Source organism: Capricornis sumatraensis, chromosome 15, assembly GCF_032405125.1.
Source record: "Capricornis sumatraensis isolate serow.1 chromosome 15, serow.2, whole genome shotgun sequence".
In the NCBI taxonomy this organism is placed as follows: Eukaryota; Metazoa; Chordata; class Mammalia; order Artiodactyla; family Bovidae; genus Capricornis; species Capricornis sumatraensis.
Genome location: NC_091083.1, coordinates 29664337 through 29678796, shown reverse-complemented (window position 1 = coordinate 29678796; position 14460 = coordinate 29664337). Strand labels below are relative to the sequence as shown.

Below are 14460 nucleotides of genomic sequence, written 5' to 3'. Positions count from 1 at the left end.
AAAAATTTTAAACATACAACCTAGGACACAGTAAGAAATCTTTATTACTCAAGGATAAATTCATAGCCTTAAATGCTTTCATTATTAAATAAGGAACGTGAATACAGAAATTAAGCATTCCCGTTAAAAAAAAGAAAACAAGAAACCAAATTCATATATTAATAAAAAACATTTTAAATAAAGTCAATAATACAAATAATGTGCTTCAAAAGGTGCCATCAAAAAAATAAAAGACAACAAAAGAGAAAAATTTTGCAAATCATGTAAGACACTTGTATCTACAATATAAATAATTCTTACAACTCAATGATAAAAAGAACTTAATTAAAAAATCAACAAAGAATGTGAACAGATGCCTCTTTAAAGAAGATATATAAACGACAAATGACCAACAAGTGCATGAAATAGAACCTCAGCATCATAAGCCTTTAGGGAAATGTAAATCAAGCCCACAACGGCATACCATATCACACCCACAAGAGTGGCTAGGACCAGATAATAGTAAGTGCTGGGGAAGATGGAGAAAAGTCCAAATCTACCTACTGAACTGAAAAATAGTGCAGCTGCTTACATTCTGGTAAGTTCCTCAAAAGGTTAAAAATAGTGTTGCTCTGTAACCTGGCTCTTCCGTTCCTTGGTATACACCAAAGAGAAGCAAAAGCTCATGTCACATAAAAACTTGGACATGGATGATCACGGCAGCATGATTCACCATAGTCAAAAAATGGCACTGACCCAAATGCCCATCACGTCACGAATGGATAAATAACAGGAGGCGTATAAACACAATGCAACAGCACACCTCAGTGAAAGGCAGTGAAATACTGACACACGCTACAACATGGATGGGCCTTGCGGACATCATGTCAACGAGAGAAGCTGCTCACAAAGGGTGACATAATGCATCACTCGAGTCGTGTGAAATGTGCAGAATAAGCAGATCGAGGGTGACAGAAGCAGAGGTGGGGTGGGAACGAGGAGGAACGGCCAGTCACGAGCAGGTATCCTTGAGGGTAAAAATTTAGAACATGAAAATATTCTCAAAGTGATTATGGAGAAGGATGCACACCTCTGTGGCTGTATTGGGTCATTAAAATGTACAGTTTTAAATGGCTGACTTGTAAGGCATGTGAATAACATCTTTGTAAAGCTGTAAGACGGAGAAGGCAATGGCAACCCACTCCAGTACTCTTGCCTGGAAAATCCCATGGACAAAGGAGCCTGGTAGGCTGCAGTCCATGGGGTCGCTAAGAGTCGGGCACGACTGAGCGACTTTACTTTCACTTTTCACTTTCATGCATTGGAGAAGGAAATGGCAACCCACTCCAGTGTTCTTGCCTGGAGAATCCCAGGGACAGGGGAGCCTGGTGGGCTGCCGTCTATGGGGTCGCACAGAGTTGGACACGACTGAAGCAACTTAGCAGCAAAGCTGTAAGAAGAAAACACTGCACTAAAAAAAGTGTGATATGATCACATTTATGTATCTACATAAAATTTTATATATATGCGGGAGAGGTAAATGTATATAAAATAAAAGATTAAGAACAAAACTAAGTTCAATTATATCTCAAGGCCACAGTTTCCTCAAGTATGAGATAAAAATGATAATCGTTATTTCATAAGGTCATTTCAGTAATTTAAAAAATTATCCATATAACGCACTGAGCACAATGTCTGGCATGTGGACCACTCTATAAATGCTAACTCTTACCATGAGTGATGACAAAAAGACGCTTAAAGGTTTAAATGTCTTCCATACTCACCTCCATTGTAAAACCGATGACTTTGAAACACTGCTCAATTAATTCATATTGGGATTTATAGAAACTATTATTCATCATGTCTTGTATTGTTCTGATGTGGTCATTCTGCAGGTATCTGGGGGTGGGGGGCGGAATCCCAAAGGATAGGTTAGAATGTAAAATTTAGTGAAAGGTAGAAGTATTATTTATAAAAGTTCAAGCTGCTGGGTTACCTGGGAGGCTTGTCTTCTGGCAATTTATAATGGGCTAATTTCTTCTTTTCAGCTAAACCAGTATAGATGTAATAAAAAATATGGAAGTTTTTTTCTCCACTGAAAAGATAAGACATTTTCAGGACGGTGGTTCGTAAGAACACTTATTAATTGCTAAAGTTTCTTGGTGATATAATTATCAGAACAACTGTGAGTGCCACGGAGGGTTTCCTGGAATACTGGATTTTGGCTTTCTGTGGTTGTGACTGTCTTCAGTATTTTCAACTACAACTGTCATTGAATTACAGACTCTGCTAAGTGCTTTGTATGAATCATTCAGTACATATTTGTGGGCCCACCAGGCATTTTCTAGGCATCGGGGATACCGCAGGAGCAAACAGTCAAAATGCCCTGACTTCTTAGAGTTTACATGCCAGTGGGAACAAAGTAATAATGAATAGAGCACGCCAGGTGGCGGTGAGTGCTACACGATCTTAGTCACCTGCCTTAACCCCCTCATTTCACATACAAAGAAACTGACTCTTAGAGGGGACACTAACCTCCCCTCAGGTCACAGAGTGGATGGCCAAACTGGATTTCACCAGGGCTGTTTGATTCCAAAGCCCATGTCACTAACCACCTCTCTACCCTGTCTTTCTGGGGCTCAGTTTTCTCTCTTGCAAGAGAAATCTGTTCCTTATGAATCTCAGCTTCCTCGACTCTGCGGTTCTCTCTATAATCAGCATTTCCGAGGCTTTATAATAGCACAATTAAGAAATGTTACAATGAGGTATTGAAGACCTATTGCTCAGAAAAAAAAAAAAAAAATTTCTTCCAAACTATGAGAGCTCATGGACAAGGCACCTGGTCACCCAAAAGCTCTGATGGAGATGTACAATGAGATTAATGGTGTTTTCATGTCTGCTAACACAGCATCCACTCTGCAGCCCATGGATCAAGAAGGAATGTTGACTTTCAAGTCTTATTATTTAAGAAATATATCTTGTAAGGTTATGCCTGCCATAGATAGTGATTCCTTTGATGGATCTGGGTAAAGTCAATTGAAAACCTTCTGGAAAGGACTCACCATTCTAGATTTCATTAGGAACATTCATGACTCATGGGAAGAAGCCAAATATCAAAATTAACAGGAATTTGGAAGAAGTTGATTCTGACCCTCATGGATGATTGAGGGGTTCCAGACTTCAGTGGAGGAAGCAACTGCAGATGTGGTGGAAATAGCAAGAGACCGAGAATGAGAAGTGGAGCCTGGAGATGGGATGGAATTGTTACAGTCTCATGATAAAACTGGAATGGCTAGAGAGTTGCTTCTTATGGATGAGCAAATAAAGTGGTTTCTTAAGATGGAATCTACTGGTGAAGATGCTGTGAAAATTGTTGAAATAACAACAAAAGATTTAGAATATGACATAAAGGGAGTTGATAAAGCAGCAACAGGGTTTGAGAGGACTGACTCCAGTGTTGAAAGAAGTTCCACTGTGGGCAAAATGCTATCAAACAGCATCGCAGGCCACAGAGGAATCATTCATGAAAGGAATAGTCAACCAAAGAGGCAAACTTCATTGCTAATAAGCTGCCACAGACACCTCGATCTTCAGCAGCCACCAACTTGATCCATCAGCAGCTATCAATATGGAGGCAAGATCCTCCACCTGACAAAAAAATTGTAGCTGGCTGAAGGAAATCGGCCCTGAATATTCACTGGAAGGACTGATGCTGAAGCTCCAATACTTTGGCCAGCTGATGAGAAGAACTGATTCATTAGAAAACAACCAACGAATGTCGAGACAGATTGAAGGCAGGGGGAGAAGGGTTGACAGAGGATGAGATGGTTGGATGGCATCACCGACTCAATGGACATGAGTTTGAGCAAGCTTCAGGAGTTGGTGATGAACAGGGAAGTCTGGTGTGCCACAGTCCATGGGGGTGGCAAAGAATCAGACAGGACTGAATGACTGAACTGAAGGTTCAGGTGATGGCTAGCATGTTTTGGCAACAAAACATTTTAAATTAAGATATGTGTATTTTTTTTTAGACATAATGCTATTGCACACATAATAAACTACAAAATATTGTAAACATAACTTTTGTATGCACCAAGAGACTGAAAAATTCATGTGACTTGCTTTTCTGTGATATTCACCTTACTGCAGTGGGCTGGAACCAAAGCCACAAATATGTCCGAAGTATGCTTGTATTCAATTGAATTTGAGATGAAAGCAGGTTGCTGGAAATGAAAAATATGAACTTGGGACACAGCAAGACACACATCTTCTGCTGTCAATCACATAGAGCTATCCATTGAGGCCATGATGTCAGAAGAAACTGCTAAGCCTGAGAATATTCAGAGAAAAAAACACTCCAAGAACAGATTTTTGATAGGTACACATTTGGGGAATGGATGGATGAATCTAAGTCAGAGAGGAAAAACTCAGAGATGAGTTCAGTCATGAAAGCAAAGACAGGTGAGCGTTTCAGGAAAAGGGGCGTCCACAGGCTCAGATGCTGACATGAGGATGGCCGCACCCTTTAGAGCTGACTGTGTTCATACCTTCTACACCTCCAGCCATCATTTGTGGCAGTCACCAGTAACACTTTGATGAACAAGAGTGTTGTACATGAGCAAGCTTGGAACAAAACTGAAAGCTCACTTCGGGTCTTTTCTTACCACAAAATAACAAAACTCCTCTAGGACAGGCACAGCATATAATTTAGTTTGCTTTGTTCTAATGAAATCACATTGATTGCTCTATGTGTCATATCTTTAACACTTAAATGATGCAGTGCACAATTAGCAGAGTGACTCATAAGTGTAGACACACACAATTGGTGGTGTTCTTGTTAATTATCAGTTTATATCTACTGAGGACTGTAATTTGATAAGACCTGGAGATGATATAGGAAATATACTGACCTTCAGTAGATAAACCATTAGAGAATTAAAGGAACAGAAAAAAAGATTACCCAGCTCATGGGTATCTCCAAAGATTACCTAATCTCATGTCCTGCCTTAACTACATCAAGAAGGGAGAGCTCATATGATTAGTGATACCCAGGTCAGAACGGCCTGCAGGCAAACCTCGGGCTCAGCAAATCACCAGATAAGGCAGCTTGAACAATGGAGGTTTGAATTTCATGGGTCTATTTACATGGATTATATGAATTATGGAAATTATATGCAAATTTTTCCAATATAAAAAAAAATGTGTGTAGATCTTCTTGTGCAAGATGAAGTGGAGAACTCTTTTACCCAGGCATACAGGGGGTGGTGACAGTTAACATAAAACTAACCCTGTGTTACTTTTCTTGCTATTTTATCACTGCTCTCACAGCATTACATGACCAGGCAGCATGCCTCTCTCTCGTAATTGGAGAAACTGCATATCAGCCTATCGTCACCAACTGGTGTTTTTCTTTTTTTTTTTAATGTACCAATGTTTCCAATACTGTATGACAAATATGACTGTAATACTATCTGCCCTAATATTTATAAGATTCTTAAAAAGAATAAGATTCATTCATTAGTATATCAGCTAGGCTACTGTGAAGCAATTAGTAAATATGAATTTATTTTTCACATTATCATTTCCTTTTTGATGTCCAGTGTTAGGCCAACATTGAAAGTATCATCTAAGACAATACTGACATAGGTATTAAGAGATGATTCATCTTGTAAAGAGACAACATGAACTTCACGGCATCAGTAGATACAGTACAGTACTTTCAATATATTTTCTCGTCCTTCTAGTTTTCTTAACAACATTTTCTTTCCTCTAGCTTACCTTATTGTACATATAGTTAGACCCTTAGAACTGGTTCTTTCCTTTCAGTTCCTGAATGACAGGGTATATCATCTTTAAAAGGACTTACTAAGAATTCTTCTATTATATCTCTGATACTTTCACTTTTAAACATCATAGAAAAGCTTCTCTAGTATTTAAAAATGAAATTCAAATTAAGTAAAAGAAAAAATAGATGTAAAAAACCTAGAAAATGGAAAAATTTTAAGGCAAATGTTCTTGAATTATAACTGAGATGTATTTTGACCTGGAATACTTTTCCCAATAAACAATGTAAAACTAAAGTCATTTAGGCCAGCTGAAAATAAGCTTACTTTCTTCATAGTATGCCTAAAATATGCTCCTAATTGTGCTGTTTTCTAGACTATATGGTGCAATAGTCCAATAAACATGAATGACATTATTTTTATGAGAGCAAATTTGAAAGTATTTATATTAAATACTTATATTGCGTGCCTGCTTAGTCACTCAGTCATGTCAGACTTTCTGCGACCCCATGGACTGTAGCCCTCCAGGCTCCTCTGTTCATGGGATTCTCCAGGCAAGAATACTGGAGTAGGTTACCATTCCCTTCTCCAGGGGATCTTCCAGACCCAGAAATCTACCTGGGTCTCCTGTTTTGCAGGTAGATTCTTTATTGTCTGAGCCACCAGGGAAGCCCAAATACTTATATCAAAGGCATTTATATTACATTCCATTGTACCTAAATTCCTGGGAATTTAACATACAACACATAACTACAACAATGTAGGTAATTCAGTATGAAACCAACGTGCACTACCATGTGTAATGTAGATAGCTAGTGGGAAGCTGCTGTATAGCGCAGGGAGCTGAGTTCAGTGCTCTCTGATGACCTAGAGGGGTGGGATGGGGGTGGAAAGGAGACTCAGGAGGCAGGGGATATATGTATACATAAAGCTGATTCACTTCATCGTGAGTCAGAATCAGTTTCTGTTGTATTACCAGAAACTAATACAATATTGTAAGGGACTTATATTCTAATTAAAAATTAATTAATTTAAAAAGTAAAAGATAAAATCCATGAGATCTTATCAAAAAAAGAGAAGAAAAATAGAAGACTCTAAATTGCCACAACTTTTTAAAAATACCAGGGTACAAATTCAAAGCTGTTATTATAGTTTTTTCATTAGAATAACAAACAAAGATGGTTTGGGATCATGAAGACAGAAGAGAAATTTTGTCATCGCTACAAACTGCCCAAAGGAACTTGCTCAACCTGAACATACCAGAACATCATGTTGGTGGCTTAATCAGAAGACAAAGAAAAGAATACAACAATAAAATCTCTTCCTGAATCCGTTTTTTCTGGGGGGTGGGGATGGGGAGAGGTCCCTTGTGTATAAACACTGGGGAGAATATAATCAATACAAAGATCTATTTATGTATACCAGCATTTAAAAGAAAAAAATAAGTTTTTCTAATTAAATTTCACATTTGTTTTGTGTAGAGAAGTATCTTCTCTTCTACTTAAGAAATTACTCTAATTTATCCAGTTAGTACTTCTATGATGGGCTTAGGCTTTCTCTCTGTTTTCATAAATTTAGGTTACTTACTAACTCTTTTTAGGGCTTCTCTGGTGGCTCAGTGGTAAAGAATCTGCCTTCCAATGCAAGAGATGTGGGTTTGATCCCCGGATTGGAAGATCCCCTGGGGAAGGAAATGGCAATCCACTCCAGGATTCTTGCCTGGGGAATCCCATGGACAGAGGAACCTGGAAGGCTACCACCCATGGGGTCACAAAGACTCAGAAACAATTTAATGACTAAAACAACAACTAACTCCTCTACTGGATATAACCTATAAGAGAGTAAGATAGTGCTGAGGGATCTCTGTTTCCAATAGGCAATGCCTCATACATAGTAGATGATGAACAAACTTCTGTTGAACTTTTGTTACATGAGGAAGACACTTTATTATTAAAACAAAAGCATCATCTTGGCTTATGTTTCCCAGATAATAGGAAATAGGTGACGTGTACTTACCTAGCTTGATGGATAACTCGGGATTTCTCCAGCAGGTATTCAGAGATCTGTGCTCCCACGACAGCTCCAGAAGGGGTAAATTTCATTTCTAAGTATTTTCCAAATCGGCTGGAATTGTCATTTATAATAGTGCAGGCATTGCCAAATGCTTCCACCAAATTGTTCACTTGTAAAATCTTCTCTTGCAGGGTTTTGTTATTAGCCTACAGAAAATGTCAAGATGTAAAAAAAAAGTAAAATTTTATTTTTGTATGAAATGAAAAGTCTCTTTGGTAAGCACTTTATGTAGATGTAAACATACAAGAACATATTCTTGGTTTGTTGCCAGATGTTACAACCCCATTTTAAAAATTTAAGGTAAAATTACATAGTGTGAGATTCACCCTTTATAGAGTATAGTTCTGAAAGTTTCTACAAACATATGCAATCATATGAATCCCACTACGATTCACATACAGAACAATCCAATAACCTCCAAACTTGTCTCATTACTCTGCAGTCAATCCTTCCCTCCACCCTCAGCCCCCAACAATCACTGACATGTTTCTGTGCCTACAGTTTTAAATTTGCAAGAATGACACAGAAAGTGTCATATGGTATGACATGTCTTATGGTATGTTATGTTCTTAATCTGGTTTCTCTGACTTAGCCTAGGGAATTTGAGATTTAGCCAAACCTCACCCAGCGAGCTTTATTGCTTTGTATCAGGGTTCGTTCCTTTTTGTTGCTGAGTAATATTCCACTGAACGGATATATACCATTGTTTCTTTATTCATTTCCTAGTTCCCTTGTTTCCTCTTCTTGGAGATTGTGACTAAAGCTGCCATAAATTATCTATAGTTTTTTGTATGAACGTGGGTTTTTATTTCACTAGGATAAATACCTAGCAGTAGAATTGTTGAGTTGTATAATGAGTATGGTTAGACTTTCTAAGAAGCTTCTGTGCTGTTTTCCGAAGTGGCTGTACCATTTTGCATTCTCATCAGCAATGTAAGAGACTTTCATTCAGTTCCTCTACATCCTTATCAGCACTTAGCATCCTTATCAGACTTTTAAAAACTATTTTAGCCATTTTGATGGAATTTCATGGTGGTTTTAATTTGCATTTCCCTAATCACTACTAAAGTAATGCTCAAAATTCTCCAAGCCAGGCTTCAGCAATACATGAACAGTGAACTCCCTGATGTTCAAGCTGGTTTTAGAAAAAGCAAAGGAACCAGAGATCAAATTGCCAACATCCACTGGATCATGGGAAAAGGAAGAGAATTCCAGAAAAACATCTATTTCTGCTTTATTGACTATGCCAAAGCCTTTGACTGTGTGGATCACAATAAACTGTGGAAAATTCTGAAAGAGATGGGAATACCAGACCACCTAACCTGCCTCTTGAGAAATCTGTGTGCAGGTCAGGAAGCAACAGTTAGAACTGGACATGGAACAACAGACTGGTTCCAAATAGGAAAAGGAGTATGTCAAGGCTGTATACTGTCACCCTGCTCATTTAACTTCTATGCAGAGTACATCATGAGAAACGCTGGGATGGAAGAAGCACAAGCTGGAATCAAGATTGCTGGGAGAAATATCAATAACCTCAGATATGCAGATGACACCACCCTTATGGCAGAAAGTGATGAGATGGCTGGATGGCAACACCGACTTGATGGACATAAGTTTGCATGAACTCCGTGAGTTGGTGATGGACAGGGAGGCCTGACGTGCTGCGATTTAAGGGGTTGCAAAGAGTTTAACATGACTGAGTGACTGAACAGAGCTGAACTGAATGACTACTGGGTTGAACATCCTATTTTCATTTGCTTTTGGCCATTTACACATATCTTTGGTAAAATGGCTAGTCATTTTTTTGTTCCTTTTTTGTTATTTGATCTCTTACTTTGGAATTTTTATTTTTTATTATTTTTTAAATATAAATTTATTTATTTTAATTGGAGGCTAATTACTTTACAATATTGTATTGGTTTTGCCATACATCAACACGAATCTGCCACAGGCATACACGTGTTCCCCATCCTAAACCCCCTCCCTCCTCCCTCCCCATACCATCGCTCTGGGTCGTCTCAGTGCACCAGCCCCAAGCATCCCGTATCATGCATCGAACCTGGACTGGCAATTCGTTTCATGTATGATATTATACATGTTTCAATGCCATTCTCCCAAATCATCCCACCCTCTCCCTCTCCCACAGAGTCCAAAAGACTGTTCTATACATCTGTGTCTCTTTTGCTGTCTCGCATACAGGGTTATCGTTACCATCTTTCTAAATTCTATATATATGTGTTAGTATACTGTATTGGTGTTTTTCTTTCTGGCTTACTTCACTCTGTATAATAGGCTCCAGTTTCATCCACCTCATTAGAACTGATTCAAATGTATTCTTTTTAATGGCTGAGTAATACTCCATTGTGTATATGTACTACAGCTTTCTTATCCATTCGTCTGCTAATGGACATCTAGGTTGCTTCCATGTCCTGGCTATTATAAACAGTGCTGTGATGAACACTGGGGTACACGTGTCTCTTTCAATTCTGGTTTCCTCAGTGTGTATGCCCAGCAGTGGGATTGCTGGGTCATAAGGCAGTTCTATTTCCAGTTCTTTAAGGAATCTCCACACTGTTCTCCACAGTGGCTTACTAGTTTGCATTCCCACCAACAGTTTAAGAGGGTTCCCTTTTCTCCACACCCTCTCACCAGCATTTATTGCTTGTAGAATTTTGGATAGCAGCCATTCTGACTGGCGTGAAGTGGTACCTCATTGTGGTTTTGATTTGCATTTCTCTGATAATGAGTGATGTTGAGCATCTTTTCGTGTGTTTGTTAGCCATCTGTATGTCTTCTTTGGAGAAATGTCTGTTTAGTTCTTTGGCCCATTTTTTGATTGGGTCATTCATTTTTCTGGAATTGAGCTGCAGGAGTTGCTTGTCTATTTTTGAGATTATTGTTTGTCAGTTGCTTCATTTGCTATTATTTTCTCCCCTTCTGAAGGCTGTCTTTTCACCTTGCTTATAGTTTCCTTTGTTGTGCAGAAGCTTTTAAGTTTAATTAGGTCCCATTTGTTCACTTTTGCTTTTATTTCCAATATTCTGGGAGGTGGGTCATACAGGATCCTGCTGTGATGTATGTCGGAGAGTGTTTTGCCTATGTTCTCCTCTAGGAGTTTTATAGTTTCTGGTCTTACATTTAGATCTTTATATATTCTGAATACAAGTCTTTTATTAGATATGTGACTTGCAGATAGTTTCTCTGAGTCTATAGCTTATATTTCATTTTCTTAACAATGTCATTCAGAGAACAGGATGTTTCTAATTTTGGTGAAATCAAATTTACCCATTATGGATTAAGCTTTTTATGTTGCATCTAACAACTCTTTGCCTGACCCCAAAGAACAAAGTTAACTGACAATTTTCTAGAAATTTTAGTTTTTGGTTTAATCTTCTGTCATTAATTGATCTTTGCACTTTTGTTGCAAATCAATAAGCCACACATGCAGATTCAGTTCAGTCACTCAGTTGTGTCCAATTCTTTGAGACTCCATGGACTGCAGCATGCCAGGCTTCCCTGTCGGACACCAACTCCCAGAGTTTGTTCCAACTCATGTCCATCGAGTTGGTGATACCATCCAACCATCTCATCCTCTGTTGTCCCCTTCTCCTCCTGCCTTCACTCTTTTCCAGCATCAGGGTCTTTTCCAATGAGTCAGTTCTTCACATCAGGTGGCCAAAGTATTGCAGCTTCAGCAATACTTATACAGTACTGTGCAGATTACTTTATTCCTTTGATCTGTATGCCATCTTTTCTTCAATAACACACTGTTCTGACTATTACAGCTTTATAGGGAGTCTTGAAATCAGGTAGTATTTCTTAATCCTCCAACTTTGTTCTTTTTCAAAACTGATTATTACAGTTCCTTTGCCTTTTCCACATAAATGTTTGATTCAACTCCTCAGTTTCTAAAATATAAAATCCTGCTGGGATTTTTACTGTAAACGACAGTGAATCTACAGATCAATTTGTAGAGAACTGATATCTTAATAATATTGAATCTTTTAATCCATGAACATGTCATATCTCTCCTATTATTCAGGTCTTCTTTGATTTCTTTTATCAACTTTTTATATTTTTCAGCATACAAATCTTGCTCATGGTTTGTAAGATATAGATTTAAATAGTTCATGCTTTTATGGTGCTAATATAAATTTAAATTTATATATTTAAATTTATAACTGATCAGTTTTGGTATGTTTAATTAATTTCTGTATATTGACTCCCCTTCAACTTGCTAGTAACAAAAGAAGAGAAAATAAAGTATTCAGTGAATACATTAGGGCCATAAAGAGAGAAAATTACATGTATAAAGCCTTGTCTACTAAGAATGAGAAAAGTTAGAATTTGCTCAAAACAAAAGCATATGCTTCTTGTACTTTTTGTTATATTTTACACTCACAAAGGACAGCAAATGTATTATAATTTCTGGGCATTATTAAATGTGGCATTATTAAATTCATGGATATTAACTTCATCAATTAAATTTAATTCTGAAATATAACAAATATCTCTGTTAGGATAGAGAAATAAAGTAAATTATACCTTTCCAAGCACTGTCAGCTGCTGAACTAAGAGATGAGCACTTTCAGTTTTTCCAGCACCACTTTCTCCAGAAATAACAATGCACTGTGCAGTGAGAAAAGGGACCGGTAAGAACACTTCATCCTCACAATATTCAATGGACACACGAGAAACTAAGAGGAGAATTTCTAAGAATGTGAGCTTCTCCTTACCTGATCTGAACTGTATGTTACCATAGACTGGTATCCTAAGTCAGCCATGGCAAAAATGTGAGGAGGATTGGCAGTTCTCTTTGCTCCAATATACAACTTGGAATGCTAGAAGTTAAAAAGGACATGTGTTGTAGGGCTTTGGTTTCTGTTTAAATCCTATTTTACAGATAAAGCACTAATTTTTAAAGCAACAGGTCCATCAAATACCTGCAAAGCATTACTAAACCACCAAAACATTAATACATATTACATATACACATACATGCACAAATCATGCACAATTATGTAAAATAAAAGTTTGATATAAAACAGCAGGGAAAAATGACATGATATAATATGACATAATGTGGTCAGTGGTATTTAAACAAAGACTCTTTTGAAAGTGAATACCACTTCCAAAGTAGAACTTAAGGTTTCCAAATGCTATAATTTATTTTATTTATCTATTTTTAAACTTTTCTTTTGGCCATGGGGCATGTGGTATCTTAGTTACCCTACCAGTGATCAAATCTTTGCTCCCTGCACTGGAAGTACAGAGTCTCAACCATTGTACCACCAAGGAAGTCCCTATTCTTTAAATAAGCAGTTTATAAATAAGACAATTAGGTATCACTCTGTTAACTATTTCTTAGATATAATAATGTCTGACATACAAGTACTACTTTTTTCCTTTCATATCATTTATTAATAACATACACTTTTTCATTTGATTTGCCCAAGATTCCATAGTGAATTTATAGCCGAATATGCACGCAAGCCCAAATCTTCTAAAACTTTTGTCAGTGTTCAATATGCATTATTCTTCTAACTCTTAAAATGGTAGAGACTGAGAATTATATATTTTCACACAAAAAAAGTATATTAAGCACAGTATAAAAACAATATTCTAGAGTGCTACACAAATAACTAGAAGAGTATGGACCCAACTAAAAATACAACACACACACAAAATAAATAATAAAAAGCCTAGCTTAACTCCAGAATATTAATCTATATTTAAACATTAGGGGTTGAATATTAGATAAATATATACTTAAATTCATAAAATATATCACCTGATATTAAAAACCAAAGATCGATGTACCCCATAAATGTACCCCAATGTTCACTGCAGCACTACTTACAATAGCTAGAATATTGAAGGAACCTAGATGTCCACTGGCAGATAAATGGATAAAGAAGCTGTGGTACAAATATACAATGGAATATTACTCAGCCATAAAAAGGAATGCATTTGAATCAGTTCTAATGAGGTGGAAGAACCTAGAGCTTATTACACAGAATGAAGTAAGTCAGAAGGAGAAAGATAAATATCATATCCTAACACAGATATATGGAATCCAGAAAGATGGTACTGATGAATTTATCTGCAGGGCAGCAATGGAGAAAGAGACACAGAGAACAGACTTATGGACTTACAGATTTATAAGTCTTAAGGGAGGACTTATCAGACTTATAGGGAGGGGGAAAGGAAGGTGAGATGTATGGAGACAGTAACATGGAATTACGTTACCATATGTAACATAGACAGCCAACGGGAATTTTCCATATGTCTCAAGGAACTCAAATAGGGGCTCTGTAACAGCCTAGGGGGGTGGGATGGTGAGGGAGATGGGAGAGAGGTTCAAGAGGGAGGGGGCATTATGGCTGATTCATGTTGATATTGGGCAAAAAACAAAATTCTGTAAAGCAATTGACCTTCAATTAAAAAATAAATTAATTTTAAAAAATCAACCTGTATGTCAAAAGGAATTTTTAAACTCATAATGCTGAGTGTACAGCCACTAAGTATATAGTACCTATATATACAATGTAATTTTACTTTTGATTCTCTCATACTTGATAGACATTAAATCTACACATTTTAGGCATCTGTTTATTGATATGAT

At 37.3% G+C, this 14460-nt stretch overlaps 1 protein-coding gene across 1 annotated transcript in view; it reads right to left on the bottom strand.

The window, feature by feature from the left end:
• MYO3A (myosin IIIA) overlaps nucleotides 1-14460 on the bottom strand; it is a 158378-nt gene that overhangs the window by 70278 nt on the left and 73640 nt on the right. Inside the window, exons 11-15 of the mRNA XM_068986752.1 lie at nucleotides 12572-12676; nucleotides 12381-12464; nucleotides 7779-7981; nucleotides 1976-2074; nucleotides 1764-1878 (exon numbers count right to left, since the gene is read on the bottom strand). Coding sequence (XP_068842853.1) covers nucleotides 1764-1878; nucleotides 1976-2074; nucleotides 7779-7981; nucleotides 12381-12464; nucleotides 12572-12676 — 606 coding nt within the window. The remainder of the gene's footprint in view (nucleotides 1-1763; nucleotides 1879-1975; nucleotides 2075-7778; nucleotides 7982-12380; nucleotides 12465-12571; nucleotides 12677-14460) is intronic.